Below are 18,867 nucleotides of genomic sequence, written 5' to 3' on the forward strand. Positions count from 1 at the left end.
GCAAACTGTTTAGATTCTTGCATTATCTCTCTCATGGAAAAATGGGCTCCATCTTGAAAATACCTTTAAGACAGGGACCTAAAGCTGTACATGGCATCATTATGCTTCCTGTTTCAGTCCCATAAAACATGGCAATTGTAACACTGAAACAGGAAACATGTTCATCTCAAATTGAAATGAGAAAAACTATTGTTTTACACTTTTAGTACATTTTTTGCAGTACTTAGGCTTAGATTGTCAACATGGTTTTTAAATACCTGGAACACTGATATTCTCATATTTTCAGTCATACACAGATATTTGCATGTGTTGAGAAAACCTATGGTCATACAGTCAAAAACACAAAAGGATTTCCAGCTGGATTTTTAAAATCAAAAGACATGCAGACAATTGATGTACAAGGGTTTTATCACACACCATCAAACATCCTTACCTGTCTTGTGGTTTTTTTTTCTTCCCCAAGAGTCGTTAAAAGCTCCTGTTTGTCTTCCACCAACTTCTTTTCCCCAGTCCCGCTTCACAGCCTCCACATTCTGCACATTCAACACTTCTGCCTCACAGTATTTAAAGAGGCAATTTACTGTATTTGTCCATGGCCATTAAAAAGCTTGCAGCAGTGACCGAGCTCTCACACTGCTGGAGGTATGGAATCAGTCAGCTGGTGTGTTTTTGTAAATGTCTCATCTCTCAGGAGATGCTTGTTGCCTTTAGGGATTTATAAAGTCTCCAGTCTGTTTTTGACTATATAGATAACGCCTCAAGATTCAGTATTCATGTACAGCAGGTAGTTATTCAGCTATGGAGAAAAGAGGGGCAGCTTTGTAGTGTGAGCTTTTTGACAAATCCTTTGCATCACTGCAAATTTAGTCGCTTAAATTATGTTTTGTTTCTGCACCTGTGGTGCTCTAGAGTTGGCCATACTTACAGAAGGAAGAGGAGCTAAATTTGCTATGTCCATTTAAATATCACTTAGGCGTAAGGTTGATAGTCCTGGAAACAAATTCCCAAGATGTCCCGTTGATCATGAACGTGAATGAACTTCCTGCCAAGCCTGGCTGCAGAGCAGAGCCTCTGTTCTGATCTAGTCCACAGCCCAAACCAGGAGCAGTGCTGTCACTAAACGGACTGGATGTGTCCTGCTGTAAGCAGGGACGTCCCTGAAAAAGACGTTGCTTGGACGGCAGCTTGTGTTGCTCCAAACTGTACCTTTCAGCATTAATGGTGCCTTCACAGATGTGAAAGTTACCCATAATGCCATGGGCACTAACACACCCCCACACCATCACAGATGCTGGCTTTTGAACTTTGAGCTGAGAACAAACTGGATGGTCCTTGATTTCCAAAAACAATTGTAATGTGGACTCGTCAGACCACAGCCCACTTTTCCACTTTGCGTCAGTCCGTCTCAGATGAGCTCGGGCTCAGAGAAGCTGCTGGTGTTTCTGGGTGTTGTTGATATTGTTGATAGAGTTTTCACTTGGACTTGTAGATGAGGCGTCGAACTGTGTTAACTGACAATGGTTTTCTGAAGTGTTCCTAAGCCCACGCGTTAATATCCTTTACAGAATGGTGTGGGTTTTTAATGCAGTGCCACCTGAGGGATCTAAGGTCACAGGCATTCATTGTTGGTTTTCAGCCTTGCTGCTGACGTGCAGAGATTTCTCCAGATTCTCTGAACCTTTTGATGATGTTATGGACTGAAGATGAATACATTTCTTGCAATTGTACATTGAGAAACATTGTTCTTAAACTGTTGAACTATTTGCTTAAACAGTTGTTCACAAAGTGGTGAAACCCGCCCCATCCTTGCTTGTGAACGACTGAGCCTTTCCAGTGATGCTTCTTTACCCAATCATGACACTCACGTGTTTCCAATGAACCTGTTCACCTGTGGAATGTTCCAAACAGGCCATTCTTTGATCATTCCTCAACTTTCCCAGTCTTTTGTTGCCCCTGTCCCAGCTTTCTTGGAACTTGTTGCAGGCATCAAATTCAAAATGAGTGAATATTTATAAGTTTATCAGTTTGACCATTAAATATCTTGTCTTTGTAGTGTATTCACTTGAATATAAGGTGGAAAGGATCTGCAAATCATTGTTTCCTGTTTGTATTTACATTTTACACAATGTCCCAACTTCATGTGAATTGGGGTTGCAAATGTGTAACATGGTTGATGCAGTGCCATACAGCCCTTTTGTGGTTTGTTTCAGAAATGCACTGACCATGCTTCATTATATGAGTGTGTCTTTTGTTCCATCTGAGAGTCCAAATGTAAATTTAAAAGTAGGCAGTTTACATTTATGCGAATGTGGTTACTGTATGGTGCAGGCAGGGTGTAGAAAAGAAAGCAGTGCAGGAGAATGGCTCTCCCCTGACCAAATGCAAGGACAAAGTAAAGGTATCAAAAATTCCCTGTCTAATCTGGTTTCTGGTTTGTTCTCTCCAACTCTCCAATTTAGGTGATGTGAAGTTTAACTTAATCTCTATTTCAAAGCCTCTGTCTGTATATACCTTTTGAGAAAAAGATTAAAATATTTTTTCATGATATGCAATGGTGGACAGAAAGATGTTAATGAATGACCTCTTGATTGTTCAGATTGATGATATACTGTAGCAGGCACTCTTCCTTGTTTGTTTGTTTGTTTGTTTATTTGGATCCCCTTTAGCTAGAAGCTATTCTTCCAGGGGTCCTGCAGTTTTACGTTGTGACAATACAATTTACACAATCACCTCAAACACAATACTCAAACATTAAACATTACATCACATTACACAAAATACAACTCTAATAGTGTCAGAATTATAAATTATGCAATTAAACAAAAAAACACAAAACAGACATTACACGACTGAATGAATCTTAATCAAAATAATTAGTGATAAGAAAAGCACATGCAACCAACTCACTACAAGAACTAGCATTAGATACTGACGTTTTGATAAAGATAATATTCTTTAAGGGAGTTTGTTTAATATTATCTGGGAGTAAGTTCCATTCACACATTGACTTGATTTGGTTTTCGCTTTAGGTAAAATAAAACAACCTTCAACTGCACTGTTTGATAATGATGTGTATCTCTAATAAAAAGTTTTCTATACTGTAACGGGTGGTGTATGGACCCGATTGCAGTACAAAGTACTCATAAACGGTGGTAAAGTTCAACGGTTTACTCAGACTCAGGCAGACAGGCAAACAGTTTAGAAAACGGCAAACAGGAATCAGGAGAGGAGAGGCTAAACTCTTGGTCAGGGACAGAAGGCTGGGTCGATTTACCAGGATGCAGACAAAGCAGGGACAGGCAGAAGAACGCTGGAAAGTCTTGCATGGCATAGAACAATCTGGCAAAGGAGTGAGTATGGAGCAAGTGATTCTATGCTGGGCTGATTGCATGTGATAAGAGGCAGCTGTGTGCACAGGTGAGTAGAGTGAACTGACGAGGTGGGTGTGGCTGACAGGCTGAGTGGGGCAGAGGCAGGAGTAATGGAAAACTACTGAGGGCTTGATGACTGAACTGTGACATATACACAGTAACAGGTGTCTTAGTTGTTATGACATTTTGTAAGAAAACCATTAGTGAATACACATCTATTTTTAACTTTTAACCAGGAAAGGCTTTCATGCATTTTACTGACATTTGACCTGGACCCACATGAGAGAGCTATACATGCAGCTTTATTCTGTATCAGTTGTAGTTTTTTAATATTACTTTTTGAAATTCCGGACAAAACCACAGAACAGTAATCCAGATGTGAAAAAACAGAGCCTGAATTACTTTTTTAACTATTTGTGGTTTTAATTTTTTTGCACACCTTTTAATAACTGACATTGTTGCCCGTTTCAGTTTGTCACAGGACAATCTATTAGCAATGATAACCCCCAATAGTTCAGCCTCTCCTTGTTCTACCAAAGTTTGATTTATACTAAGTTCAAGTTTTGGTTTGGAACGTGAAGAATAATTGGTTTCAGCCACAAAACTAATGGTTTCAGATACATTTAAAATAATTGTGTTACTACTGATCCAGTCTACTACTAACTGTAACTCTCTATATATATTTAGCATAAACAAATTTTGGGGATTTAAATACCAAATTACACTGGAATCATCAGCGAACATTGAAATACTTGCTTTATCTAGTACAGAGGGAAGATCGTTAGTAAAGATAGCAGTTGATTGTGCTTTCTTAGTCATTTTGTTACCGAGTGATGTTGGTACTTTAAACCAGGCCAAGAGTCTGACCAGTGACCTTACTTAAGTGCATTAAGGGACACTTACTTATTTTGGCTTCATGCAAATCAAATATTAACTACAGTTTCTGTGAACCTCAGAACAGGTAGACATTAACCAGCATGTAGATGACCTAAACAATGGTAACAGCAGGACAGAAATGCATTTTAGAAACATATATGATTGAGAACTAACTTCACCAAATATATTGTACACCAGGGGAAGTTTCCAGAGGGTTTACTGTATAAACAGTATACAGACCTAGTTAGTTATAATGGTTGTATACTGGTGTCCCAGTGTAGGAGTGTTGGAGTGTAACATAAGAAATGGAAACAGACAGTAAAGTGGTGTTGGGGAGAGCTCCAGTCTGACTCTGACAGGAGACTGTAGGAGTCAGCATAATGTTCAAGCCAGTCAAGTAGCATCAAGACACTCCACCACATGTTGAGCTGAGTCTGTATCCACAGCGGTATTCCAGAGTGAATTTTAGGCAGACTTCTCAATAAAGAAGTCATGGAGACAGGCTATGCAGTAAAAACTAAAATAGGCTATTTTATTAAAGGTCTAGTGAAAGGGCAGCTTAAGAAACCCTTCCCAGTCTGCACTCCGGCTCTTCTTTCACTAAGCATGCTGAGTTGGACCAGATGGCAGTGAGCCTGCAGGGAGGTGGGGGTCTGCTCAGCCTAACAGTACTGAGCTAAGTACCTGAAGGAGAGAGGGATAAGGAACAGGGAGGCTGAAGGGCACCAGCATTAGGCAGCTTGTTTTCCAACTGCATGGGCATATACAGGTAGTTTACAGTTCCCACTTGTTAGATTTTGTGCTTGGGCTCTGAAAATCGTATCCAAACCTAGCACGTGTCCAAGAGGCTTGGCTACCTATTAGACTGGTTCTGGAAGTGAAGCTACTGGTTGTGAAGTTGTTACCAGTTGCCGTATGTGTTGATTGCCTGCAGTGCACAGGCAGTCACACTAACTTGCAACCCATAACTTGTCTTAGCAGGTGTTTGGAGAGCTGTCCAGGGTGCTGACTGTTTTTCCGCCTCTCTTCAGTCCCACTGGGACACCACTACAACTAAAGTCATTGAAGATGCTGGTACTAGGAGCTGAATGTGGAATACATTTGTTTTCAGATCTGAACCAGTCCTAACCAGAGACCAAAATAAAATGTATTATTATTATATGTATAATTGGCTCTATAAATGGCTCTGCTCACATTGCCTCGACTAAATGTTTTGGTTACACTGGGCTACTTTTCTCTGTTCATACTAAAGTATCCCCTCATTTAGGCAGGATTCTAAGCTGATCGGCATAGTGACGCAGTATGAAACTGCCATGACCTCATCTTCAACATGACTGCGAATCTTGTCCCTTTTATCCACGACCAAACAGAGGAACATCTGCACTTTGTCAATTGTACAGCATACTGTAGGTCAACGTTCTGTATGCTGTAGTTTGCAGGCTGCCAATCTTTAAAGTCTTGGGGGAGTGAATAAAAGAATTGTGGCCCGTATTGATGGTAACTTGACTATTTAAAAATTGCAGCTTTGTGCAGGAATTCCCGTGTCACACTAGTGATGATTCTCTTCTCGCACAACTTTTACTAAAGGAAATGGGAAATAACCATTCTAATGTGTAACAACGTGAGCTGAACGGGATTGGACTGGATTGCTAACTGGAAACGAGGGCAGGTAAAATGTGTTCGCTTCTTGTGTTACAGTTGAGTTCTAGCACGTGCCAGCTGTGTCTCAGTTGATGCAAAGCATTGTATCCAAAAGGTCAAGTAGAATGTGATAGTAAGTTACATAATGCAATTAAACAGGCATTCAAGCATATATAGTCATGGACACACACAATAAACACATGCCCTCATAAACATTTAACATTGCAGGGCATAATTAGCATACACAATTAACAAACTGCCACTAAGCCACTCGCTTTGGCGTTTTTATTACTCCTGTCCTTCTGGTAGAAATAATGCTGTTCCAAATGTCAGATTTTGAGTTGGAAAGCAGCTCAATTTTAATGTGCCATGAGACTTGATACATATGTGCATGTGCATGAAAAGGATTGAGTCATTTGGATATATAAACCTAGTCTCTTTTGTTATTCTGCTCCAACACACTCCAGACACAGGAAAGTACTCAATAAAGGCCTGAGTCACTGATAGATTTATTCATGAGATGCTTAATGCAGAGGAACTAATCTGTATGCCTCTCATGTGTGTTTGTAAGCATTTGTGTGTGTGTGCATCCTGGTAGATGTTATCTGTAAAACAAAATGTTGTATTGTTATAAATGATGATTTGGTCATCATGGTTTTTATTTGCTCCGGACCAGCTGTTTGGGGAAGCAGTGACATACTCGTTTGATGCAGGTCGCAGACTCTGACCCTTTATTATCTACAATAGGTGCTTAGTGCAGTCAGAACACTGTTTTTTTATTCACTGTTTTATGAGACAGTCCATAATTAACGCTCCACTTATGTTTTGTTGTTCCAAATCAAGTGCCAGTGATTGTTCCCGAGTGGCAGCTGTGTAGCAGATATTGAGATGATTGATGGACTTGTGTCTTAATGACACTTTTGGTTAAATTTGGCAAAAATGCTGTTAGAGCGTTGCTTGTTCCCCGAAAAGACACTCAATAGCAATTCTTTTCTACTCAGTTAAGATGGATTTTTTCCCTTTGAAACAAAATTATGTTGCGTTCTGCCTCATCTTCTGTGGCATTGTTTTATGTACTCTGTCAAAGACTGTGTTGCATTGAAGTATTGAGTTTAAATTTTGCATATATCTTAATTTTGCCATTGCTGTTGCATCCAACACAGAGATGCAGTGTATGTCCTCTGTATGTCCCTTAAAAGACTGCTTCCCAGGAAGGATGGAGGTAAACCATCTACTCCACATTCCAGTCTCAAATTATCCAGTGCTCAGCAGTGTGCTCATGCATGTCATGCAGTCGTAGTGTTCCTCAGTGAAGTGACATTACACTCGTCTATATAGAAACACTAGATGCCTGCCAGTTTCTCCCTCTTTTCTTGCCATATACCCTTTCCTGTCTGAAGTTTTTTTTTTTTTCACTAAAAGCAGATAAGACACAAAGCACATTCAATATACACTGGAGATCTAAATAGAGAAAAAACTATTAATTCTTGATTTATTCTGAAATATTGTGTTTCTTATCATTCAGAATGTATGTATGTACTAGCATGATTTTAAAATAACGAAGGCACTTCAACAAAAAACCTTTATTTTGTGAGAAAATCAGTGATCAGAATTAGAGAACAGTGTTGATTGTGTCAGAAGAGAAGATTCAAACATGTTTTCTTCTATAGGATTCAAAACTGAACAGGAAGTGTAGAGGCCACAGCTTTGAATGACTTCAGCACATCTGCGCCCACAGGACATCACTAGTTTCTCACACTGCTCTGGTTTGATCTGTGTCCATTCTGACTCAGTCTCATCCACAGTTCAGTAACTGTAGTGGGTATATTAGCCATTACTTTGTTGCCAAGAATTTTCCAGAGATTCTCTATGAGGATTAGATCTGGACTCTGACACTTCCTCCTCCAAATTTAACTGACTTCTTTAGACACTTTGGGTTCAGTCGTTCCCCAGTCCGACGCCACTATTTTTTTTTTCACAAAATAAAGTGCCTTGTTAATTAAAAAAAAGCTAGTACAACAGTGGTATAGACACAGCAGATATTTTATCACATTTTGAAAAATAACACTATTTCAGAATAAATCAGGTATTTATAATCTCTAATTTTCTCTCTAATTTTGATCTCTAGTGTAAATGTAAGCTGAATTCCGAATCACATACTTTTCACTTGCAGTTGCCCTTACATACCCTTACAAGTATGCACTGTCACATGCAGTATGCATACCATTGATATATACTACATCTTCACAACATGCAGCTTGAACTTTGACTCTCTGACTCCTCACAACCTGGTATTTTTGGCATACCGCATTTATTAGTTTGTATTGCTGCATACTAAATCTTTTCCTGGCATACTAATAGTATGGTAATATGCGTATTAGAAGGCAGGGGAATTAATCATATATATATATATATATATATATATATATATATATATATATATATATATATATATATATATATATATATATATATGCGTCCAAAACAAGAAGTGCAATGCATTTTAGCCTATGCCTGTTAACTGTCACACACTCTTAACGATACAAAGGATATAATGTTACTATCACAACGTCGGATGTGAAAGGAAACACGTGCGGCACAAGCACACAGCCTGGGATTGGATTGGGAACAGAATAGCTGGATATTAACTTTGACATATTTCTTTATTCCAAAATAATAATTAAATACTTAAATGTTTACAAGATAATGTAATGTAAAAATGTAAGTACGCCTTGCTTTTGTAAATGTTTCTTATATTTTTTTGTTCTTGAATTGTTTGTGCATGGCTCACCAATACAGCAGAACTACAGTGTGTAACAGTGTGAGCAGGACATATGCTCACAAAACACTGGAAAACACTACAGGCAAAAGTCCTTGTCATGTCATACAAATGTCATATGTATGTTGTTGTATTGCGATTAATTGCACAAACTAAATCCCCAACATTGACCACTGAGGTGAATCAACATTGCTCGGAGATTGTGAATATTATGTACAAGCTTCAACAAATTGGTATTTTATCAGGCTATAAAGTGTTTTATGATGTCCATTCCTGCTTCATATCGGTTCATGTGGTTGCAGTATTTTTCATAATTATTGGTCACTAGAAAATTGAAATTATGGGAAACCACAGAGGTAATCATTTTGCTCTACACTGCAGCCAAAGTAATTTCATCAAATAAAGGTATAATTGCTCTATAAATAAAAATGCCCTCAACTTAAAAGATGAAGTATGACATTTTCCGCCCTCTGATAATGGTGCTATGTAGTGGAAGTAGATAGTTCATTTTGAGTGGGAATCGCCACTGTGCCTTGCAGATAAAAACAAATATCTTATATAAGATGAGTTAAAAAAAATACTGTAAAATATGAAAGAGGAAGCAAAAGACAAAGAGAATAAAGGGACACGTTGGTAAAAGTGAAATATCCGAAAGCAATCAAAGGTGACAGCGGCTGTGACAGCAGGTGGAGAAAATGAATTGATGGGTGGAATTGATCTTGTTAACTTGAGGCAGTGGTGCGAGACCAATTGCATAATGTGCAGCCCAAAGCTGGGTCAGACAGGAAGAGATAGTGAGGGAGGTAGAGAGAGGTGTGCGAATGATGATGAATGAGGGGGAAGGGTGAAATGCCAACTGACTTCATTAAATGCCAGATGAATTCAAAGTCCAGAGAAGACCATCACTGCCAAAGACAGTTATCACAAAAATACAGAGGACAGTGTGAAAAAATAGTAACGTGGACATCTGGCAAACTAATACGGACAGGGATGTCAATGAACATGAAAAGTTGTTTATATTTGTGTAACTTGGAAGCAGGAGGGGTGGGCATTGTTCATAGATGCTAAGTTGATTTCCTGTTTGTCTTGGCAGAGATCCGGGAGGCATTTAAGGTGCTGGATCGTGACGGAAACGGGTTCATTTCCAAACAGGAGCTGGGTATGGCCATGCGCTCTTTGGGTTACATGCCCAGTGAGGTGGAGCTGGCCATCATCATGCAAAGACTAGACATGGATGGTGAGGAGCGCACACACACACACACACACACACACACACACACACACACACACACACACACACACACACACACAGATGTAAAAATGTACTGTAAATGCAAATTTGGTTACTCCTCCTATGTATTAAATAAAGGATATGGCAATATATTGTCGAAATGATATACAAATGTCTAAAGCATATATTTTTCTGCATCGTTTCTATCACAATGTTGAATTATCGAAATTATAAATACTTGATTTATTCTGAAATACTGTTCATTTTTACTGTTCAGAATTTGATAGAATATCCAATGAGGCTATACCACTGCTGTACTAGCATGCTTTTTTAAATAGCCAATCCTCAGAGAATCTCTGGAAAATCCTTGTCAACAAAGTATTGTCTAAGAAACCAAGTACAGTTACTGAACTGTGGAAGAGACTGAGTCAGAATGGACCAAGATCAAACCAGAGCAGTGTGAGAAACTAGTGACGTTCTGTGGGCGCAGATGTGCTGAAGTCATTCAAAGCTGTGGCCTCTACACTTCCTTTTCATTTTTGAATCCTATAGAAGAAAACATGTTTGAATCTTCTCTTCTGATGCAATGGGTACTGTTCTCTAATTTTGCTCACTGCTTTTTTCACAAAATAAAGGTTTTTGTTGAAGTGCCTTGGTTATTTAAAAAAAACATGCTAGTACAGCAGAGGTATAGCCACAGTGGTTATTCGATTAAATTCTGAACGAAAAATAACAATATTTCAGAATAAATCAAGTATTTATTAGTGGTTCTCTAGTTTTGTATATACATACATACATACATACAGGGTGTCCCAAAAAATGTATACACACTTTAAATAATTGTTAATTAGGTGTTTATGCGTGCATATATATATATATATATACAGTATATATACACACAGTGCCTATAGAAAGTCAGAATACCCTTTTGAAATAGTTACTTTTTTTGTTTTACAGTCTGAAATAATAATACAGCTTGATTTACACATTTTGCCTTACAACATTCAAGTGATTTTTCTTTTTCCTTAAATTTCTGAAAATTAATAAAAATGAAAAACTAGAAAAGCAGTGTTGGAAAAGTGATGAGTCCCTTTAGAATAACCATTATAAACATTCTCAGGTTAAACCAATCACCTTCAAGATCACACACCAAGTTAACTGGCCTCCACCTGACATCAATTGTGGTGATTTTGATTTTACTTCAGAATAAAATCAGCTGTTCTTCGAGGATTCCACTCCTAGTAGTGCATAGTAACACAAAGAATACACCATGGTTGGAAAGATGCTTTCAAAAGAGCTCCGGGATAAAGTTGTGGATAGGCACAAGTTGGGAGAAGGATATAAAATCTTTCAAAGGCTTTAGCTATCCCTCTGAGGCACGTTCAGAGTATTGTCCAGAAGTGGAAGGCCTACGGATCCACCCAGACCTGGCCTAGATCGGGCTGCCCCTCCAAATTGGATGACCGAGCCAGGAAAAGATTGATCAGGGAAGCTACCAAGAGGCCCAGGGTGACCTTGAAGGAGTTCCAAGTCTTAATGGCAGAGGTTGGTCGATCTGTGCATGTGACAACAATTTCACAAGTGCTACATGTGGCAGGGTGGCAAGAAAGAAGCCTCTTCTGAAAAAATATCACACTGAGTCTCATAAAAAACACATTGAAGTTTCTGTTGCCATGTGGCAAAAGGTTATATGGTCAGATGACATCAAAATTTAACTTTTTGGGCTGAACTTCAAGCGCTATGTTTGGCAGAAACCAAATACAGCACACCACCCAAAACGCACCATATCTACAATGAAGCAGTATTTCTCTTCAGCAGGGACCGGGCAGTTGGTCAGGACTGAAGGGAAAATGGATGCTACCAAGTCCACCTAAATTCTTAAGGAAAACCCTTGTCCCTCTGTTAGGCACTTGAAAATGGGCAGGTGGTTCACCTTCCAGCATGACAACGACCCAAAACACACCTCCATAAAAACAACACAGTAGCTGAAGAACAGGAAGGTGAATGTCCTAGAGTGGCCCAGTCAGTGCCCTGACCTGAATCCTACAGAACATCTGTGGATGGACTTGAAGAGTGCAGTCCATCACCGCTCACCACAGAATCTGACTGAACTGCCACAGTTCTGCAGGAAGAATAAGGAAATATTTCCCAATCTAGGTGCACACAGCTGGTAGAGACAGATCCAAACAGACTGATGGCTGTAATTCAAGCAAAAGGTGCCTCCACAAATTATTAAATCTGGGTCCTCATCACTTTTCCAAATCTGCTATTCTAGTTTTAAATTTTTTATTAATTTTCAGAAATTTTGAAAAAGAAACATTAATACATTTTTTGATGTATTATAATTTTAAACTCTAAAACTAAAAAAAATCATGATATACCCTTTTGAAATTATATATATATATATATATATATATATATATATATATGCTTTATCGTGATATTGTTATCGAGATAAAAAAAAAACAACCTATATCGGGATAGAAGATTATGACCATATTGGTTTCTTCAATGGGTTACTTTGCAAAGATTTTAGGTAAACAACTATATGTTTACCATACACTCTTGCCTGTTCAGATGTATACATTACATATTCTTCTGTGTCATGTATAAAACATTTATTCATGCCTGCAAGAGTGTGTATTAATTTCAATCTCAAGCACTCGCCGTTTCTGCCTTACACATGAAAGCACCAAAGTGAAACTGGTGCCAGGAGAGAACAACCTAAATGAAGAAATATGTGAGATTAATCAAATGTATGCATACACGACATGCAGAGATCAAAGTGGTTTTCATATTGGCTGTCTGACTAGAACAAAACTAATCATTGTATCAGTGTATTTGCTGCAGCAGCTGGAACTCTGGGGAAATGCGTCACAGTACTGTGATAACAATAGATCCAGGGTGCTTATAGCTCCTGCTGTCAAAACAGTAAGATCTGAGTCAACAGAGGTTTATTTCTGCAGTGGCATACTAACCTGTAACCTTTCGACTTTTTGCTCCCTGAGAGAGTCTGAGCAGCAAGAAAACACAAGCACAAACGGTCCCTTTTCTCGCAAAAAGCACGTGTACAGAAGTTTCAAGCCATGGTTGACATTTAGAGGATAGGGTCTTAAATTTGTATATGGCTGGGATGGGAAAATGCAGTATGTAAATGTCAGACCATTGGGTAAATATTCAAATTCTTCATGCTGCTATCACAGCCTTTGATAAGTGCTTTTTAGTTTCACTATGGAAAGAGATATACGATAAATGTTCAAGGCTGAATATTAAAGTTTAAGATGTTAGACTGCCTTTATTCCACTTCTGGCTTATCTGCTTTCAGAATCTCAGGAGACCGATGTTGCGTTTGTGCCTCAGGGCTGGGTCTTGTTGCATTGTCTGCTGCAACTTCAAGAAGCAGGCGATGCTACCTTAGGAGCTGACAAAGGTCACTGCAGCTTTTGTCTCAGGAAGCCTGTGAAGTGTCATGCTTTTCATCTATTTATTCACTTGGTTCTCATTGTTCTTTCAGTCTCTGTGAATTCAATTTGAGTTTGTTGGAGTTGTAGTCTAGAGAACCCCTTTCCCAAAAGTCCAAGGTCAACTTGTATGTAATGATTGATGTTATTATTAAAATACTGTTTTTTTGTTTTTCAATTTCTCCATATGGGTTAGGAGGGGCCTGCTATACCTACTATTAGGTTCAGGAGGCTGTTATCATCTATTTACATGGTAACGGTAGCCGTTCGCTTGGTGAGGACCCCTTGGCTTCACTTTATAGCACAAAACTATGTGGTTAAGTGCAGGAAAATATTGTTTTATAGGTTAAAATACTAATGTTCATGGCGTTAGCTAAGAACATAACTTAGGGAACATGATATAAAAAAGTTTACATAGCATATGGAGTTAAAAAAAAAAAATCTCCTTTGACTTTTGGTTTCACATGAGAGACGAACATCTTTCTCTTGGGTGAAACCATCTTACTGTACTACGTCATATCAAATCGGCTCGTTGGTCTAGGGGTATGATTCTCGCTTAGGGTGCGAGAGGTCCCGGGTTCAAATCCCGGACGAGCCCGTCTTTTGGGGCGGCAGTAGCTCAGTCCATAGGTGAATTGGCTGGGAACCGTAGGGTCACTGGTTCAAGTCCCTGTGCGGACCATGTATGGAGCGTGGACTGGTGGCTGGAGAGCTGCCAGTTCATCTCCTGGGCACTGCCGAGGTGCTGTTGAGCAAGGCACCAAACCCCCAACTACTCGGGGCGCTGATCACTGGCAGCCCCCTCGCTCTAACATCTCTCCTTAATTGCATGTATAGGTCCTGTTTGTGCATGTGTGTATTTTGGGGCTGTGTGTGTAACATGATCAATAATAAGAGTGAAAAAATTAAATTTCCCCGTTGCGGGATCAATAAAGTAATTCTTCTTCTTCTACTTCTATTGCCAAGTAGTCAAGCATAACAATGAGTGACCAAGCTTAACAATAATGACAACAGCCTACTAAGCCAACTAGGAGGTTGAGTAAGGCCATACCGCTTCATAACTGCTGCTTAAAAAAAATGAAAGGATCACTTAAATCACACGTCACATCTTGATATAGGAATTATTCAAATCTTACTGATGTACATTGTGTAATGTAACAATTGTCAATGGAAACCAAAATCATCAACCCACTGAGGTCTGCATTCAAAATCACACAGAAAATCAAAATGAAAAATTTAAATCACAGGCTGATGCCGTTGGCTATGACATGCTGACAAGGGGCAGACATTATAATTTTATCTTCTTTCTGCTCCCTTTCATTTCTTTTCTAAAGAATGAAACAAAAATTAAAATGAAAAAATTAAAATGAAAAATGAGTTGACGTTCAGTGTCCTGGGGGATCTCCTTCCAGACCTGGATAAGGGCATCAGTGAGCCCCTGGACAGTCTGTGGCAGTCCTTGGTGCCGTTGGAAGCACTGATATGTAACATCCCATAGGTGCTGAATTTGAATTAGGTCAGGGGGACGAGAGGGCCAGTCAACGGCATCAATGCCTTTGTCATCCAGGAAGTGCCTACACACTCTGGCCACCGGAGGCCGGGCATTGTCCTGCATCAGGAGGAACCGAGGGCCCACTGCACCAGTGTAAGGTCTGACGATCGCTCTGAGGATTTCACCCCAGTACCAAACAAAGGTCAGGGTACCATTGGCTATGACATGGAGGTCTGTGCAACCCTCAATGATATGCCTCCCCAGACTATCACTGACCCACCATCAAAACCTGTGAAGAACGGGCACTAATGGCAGACCTGAACATTCTGGTGTTCTCTTGTGAATGCCAATCGAGCTGCTTGGTGCTGGGCTGTGAGCACAGTTCCCAATTGAGGACCCCCATGCCAAATTATGAAAGTCCTTTTACTGACATTTTAGTCAAAATCATGCACACCAGCAGCCTGCCTTTAGGGTTCTGGCAGTGCTCCTCCTGTTCCTCCTCGCACAAACGAGCCGATACAGGTCCTGTTTCTGGGTTTATGGCCTTCTACCGCCCTGTCCAGCTCTCCTGGTAGACCAATATCTCCTCCCTGCTCTTGAGAATGTGCTCAGACAGCAAACCTTCTTGCGACCTGTGCAACCTGATTGGGCTGCAAGTACTGCCTCATTCTATGGTAACAAGGACACTAGCAGAACACAAAACTAGAGAAGGATGAGGAGAGAGCAACTGTCTGTGACCACCACATGGGAAACTATTCCTTTTTTGAGGGCTGTCTTGGCTTCAAATTGCTTTCTCACATAGACATTTTTACTGCCTCCCCCTTCTTTCTCCCCCACCACCGTCACGGTTTTCAGCGTGAAACACTGAAATCCAAACAGAGACCAATGCTACAGCCTTTCATTAGCTGAAGTCAAAGCCAATCGAACAAACAGTTCAAACAGCCAGCTGATCTCTAGAAGGTACTGATAGGCTATCTGCTGTCAAGCCTATCCATTTGGTCATTATTTAGCCTAACACACCCTTCATGGAGAGGTGTGACTACTCTTCTTTGTTCCAGATCACAGCATTGCAGCCTGATTTTGTTCTTTGTTGATTACGCATGTTCTTTGTCTTTTTTTTTTTTTGCAAGATTATTTTTTGGGCAGTTTTTTCAAGCCTTTATTATATAGGACAGACAAGAAATGAGGTGAGAGTGAAGGGGGGACATGCAGCAAAGGGCCGCAGGTAAGAGTCGAACCTACGGGTGCGTTAAGTACCTTCTGCCTATTAACTGCTCTAAACACTGTGCCAGCAGCCACATGTTATTTTTCTTTCTGTGTTAATTACCTTGATGCTGTGACTCTCTATAACTTTGACTTTAATCTCTAAGTGTAGTTTCATTCTTTATTGTCAGTAATCTGACTTGATTGTCTGTAACTCAAGGGAGAAGGATTTTGCATCCGTTTTTAATGATTTATCATTCTATTTTGAGCTGAAACAGAATGCTTGGTTGTGACATAACACAGGAAGAGACTTGTCAGAAGCAGGTGGCTTGGACTATAACAGACACAGAAAGTGACTCAGTGACTTTGTGCACAAACTGCACATGCATCAAAATTAGAGCTGATGTGTTCAGAAAAAGCAGACAGGGCTTTTAGGATGGACCTTGAATATTCCTCAATATTACCCCATGATTTTTAGTTGGAAATTGTGTGTACTGTACGTCTAGTACAATATGAGGTAACGGCAAAAAAAATCTGTGGGTAAAGGAGTTTCTATTTCAGTGTTAAAAATGATTCTTACAATGTGGCATATTATTCAACATCAGTTCAATAATGGCAACTGGTTGAACCTGTTTGAAAAGTTTCTGTTTTTTAGCTCAACAAATGTGTTTTCCCACCTTGGGAAGATCAATGCACACATGCTTAAATTCAGTGGGTTAAAAGTGAGCCAGTCTGGGTCAATATCATAGACTGTATAAAAAAATGTATGAAGCATACCCGTCGGGGTCCGTTGCTCCAATTGTACTCGCTTACGGGAGTCGACATCTTGTCTGACTTTGACAAGGGGGGGTGCGTACGACCATCTGGCTGACTTATACCTCCAAGGTGAAGTGAGGGCTGTCTCAAGTGGCTGCGCCCCTAATTAGAAACTTTAACCTCGAAAAATATAAAAACTAGAGCCATGTTGTCATGGAGATATGACCTAAACAGACTCAAATGTATTTTTTTGTACCAGGCATTAAATAGGTTTAATTATGCTGTGAAAACGGCCTATTTAACATGGGGGTCAATGAAAAATGTCTCTATTGTGCACACTACTCCTAGTGGTAGTAGTGTAGTTTTTGGCACTTCCTTATTGGATCAACCAGGAAGTCGCCGTGGAGGGGGCTTGGTCAATATAGCAGTGATGCAGCAATGGATAGAAAACTAACCCAACACACAGCTTGTTTGGACCCAGTCAACCAACATATTCTGACCTAATATTATGAATAGAAACTGACATTAATTATTAAGTATATCACTACAACACTGAGAATTACATGGCATCTCTGCTTTCTGTCATCTATACATCCTCCCATGCTGTCATCCTCTCAGCACTGCTTCATGTGGCCCTGCTGAATATGCGTGGATACAAGTACAGCAGTGGCATTAAATGCCAGCATGCCCCCAGAGTGTCTGCAGCAGTTGGAGCAGGAGCAGAGGTACTGGGGCAGATTGAGTCGTCTTGCATCAGTAAATTTCCTCTGACAAGGGCCAAGTCTTATCTTCAGAGATATAGAAAGAGCAGGTGGGAAGCTGAAGGAAATATAATGAGTTTACAACCGTGAAAACATGAGACATCAAAAAGAAAAGAAAGTGACTGAACTGGGGGTGTAAGGAATGAAAGATATCAAAGAATCATGTTTATTTGCTGTGCAATTTCTGATTTTCTCTCACTAGGTTTTATTTGTCATAGCTTTTAATTAATTTATATTAAAATGAGTGAGCTTGTTTTAAAACAGAGATTTGAATTCTCAGCTAGCTTATTGAATTTCTCACCTATCTTTTCACTATTCCCTGAGCAAGAGCTTTGTGTGTAGGTGTGGTTCACTCCAGTGGTGGCTGCAGGTCTTTCAAGGAGGGGAAGCTCATTTTTCCGGTCTACATCATAAATGTTTTTGTTTATTTTTATGTAAATTCTACCCTTCGTTCCTTTTCAAGAAAATGATCTGTGACCTTGTCGTACCAACTAGGCGTCTTTTCCCGGGACTTGGCCAGTGTCCTCTCAATGGCAGCAGAGCTAGGCTGCTTAAACGGCCTTGTCCCAGCAGGAGCTGCTGCGCTAGGCTACTGTGAAGTGTGACCGCCTGTGAGTGTGATTGATCGGGACGGGGTGAGAAGCTCCACAGCTGCCTCTGCTCGTTGGGGAAAGAAACCGCAGAGAGACGGAACAGAGTCACCAAACACAAAGCTAGTCAAAGTCGCTGGGGATCGGTAAAGCCTTCGGATCAGTTCAGAACATCGGAATGAAAAACTTGTATCGATGGTTCCCTCATTTAGCTGTCATTAAAAAAAGGTTTCCGCCTCAGACAGCTCATCCAATCATCATGAAGAAGCCGAGCATCCGGGCAAGCCCACTGCTCCATAGACCCCCAGAGACGCTGAGCGTCCGATGGGCGGGACAAATCTCAGCATTTATCCAATGAGCGTCTAGTTTCGCTGCAGTGGAACAATTTGCTCTACGCTTCCCCATTGAAGTCCGTAGAAGCTGAGAGTCCGACTGTGTAAAGCTGAGCTTCCTTTACAGTCTTAGAGCAATCGCCACAGGTTCAATCCTAACCTACAGTTAGCAAAACCAGGTAAAATGCATGGGTGATAAAGAAACCTCACCAGGCTGGTACAAACTTTCCACCCAAAGAGAGAAATTGAAAACAAAGTCAATGTTAGATTGTATTTATTGCTATCTGCAGAGATTAAGCTTTGTTTTGGCAGTAGCTTCAGTAACTACCAGCAGGCTCCCAGATCAGTTCCGTTGGAATCAATATGCACAGCAG

General features: G+C 40.1%; 1 protein-coding gene across 1 annotated transcript in view; it reads left to right on the forward strand.

The window, feature by feature from the left end:
* Positions 1–18,867, forward strand: part of LOC310947309 (calcium-binding protein 8-like) — a gene marked incomplete at both ends in the record, with an annotated part of 72,103 nt that overhangs the window by 15,509 nt on the left and 37,727 nt on the right. Inside the window, one exon of the mRNA XM_083914096.1 lies at positions 9,761–9,904. Within this exon, the coding sequence (XP_083770222.1) occupies positions 9,761–9,904 (144 nt within the window). The remainder of the gene's footprint in view (positions 1–9,760; positions 9,905–18,867) is intronic.

Source organism: Echiichthys vipera (assembly GCF_963691815.1).
Source record: "Echiichthys vipera genome assembly, chromosome: 5".
Lineage (NCBI taxonomy): Eukaryota > Metazoa > Chordata > Actinopteri > Perciformes > Trachinidae > Echiichthys > Echiichthys vipera.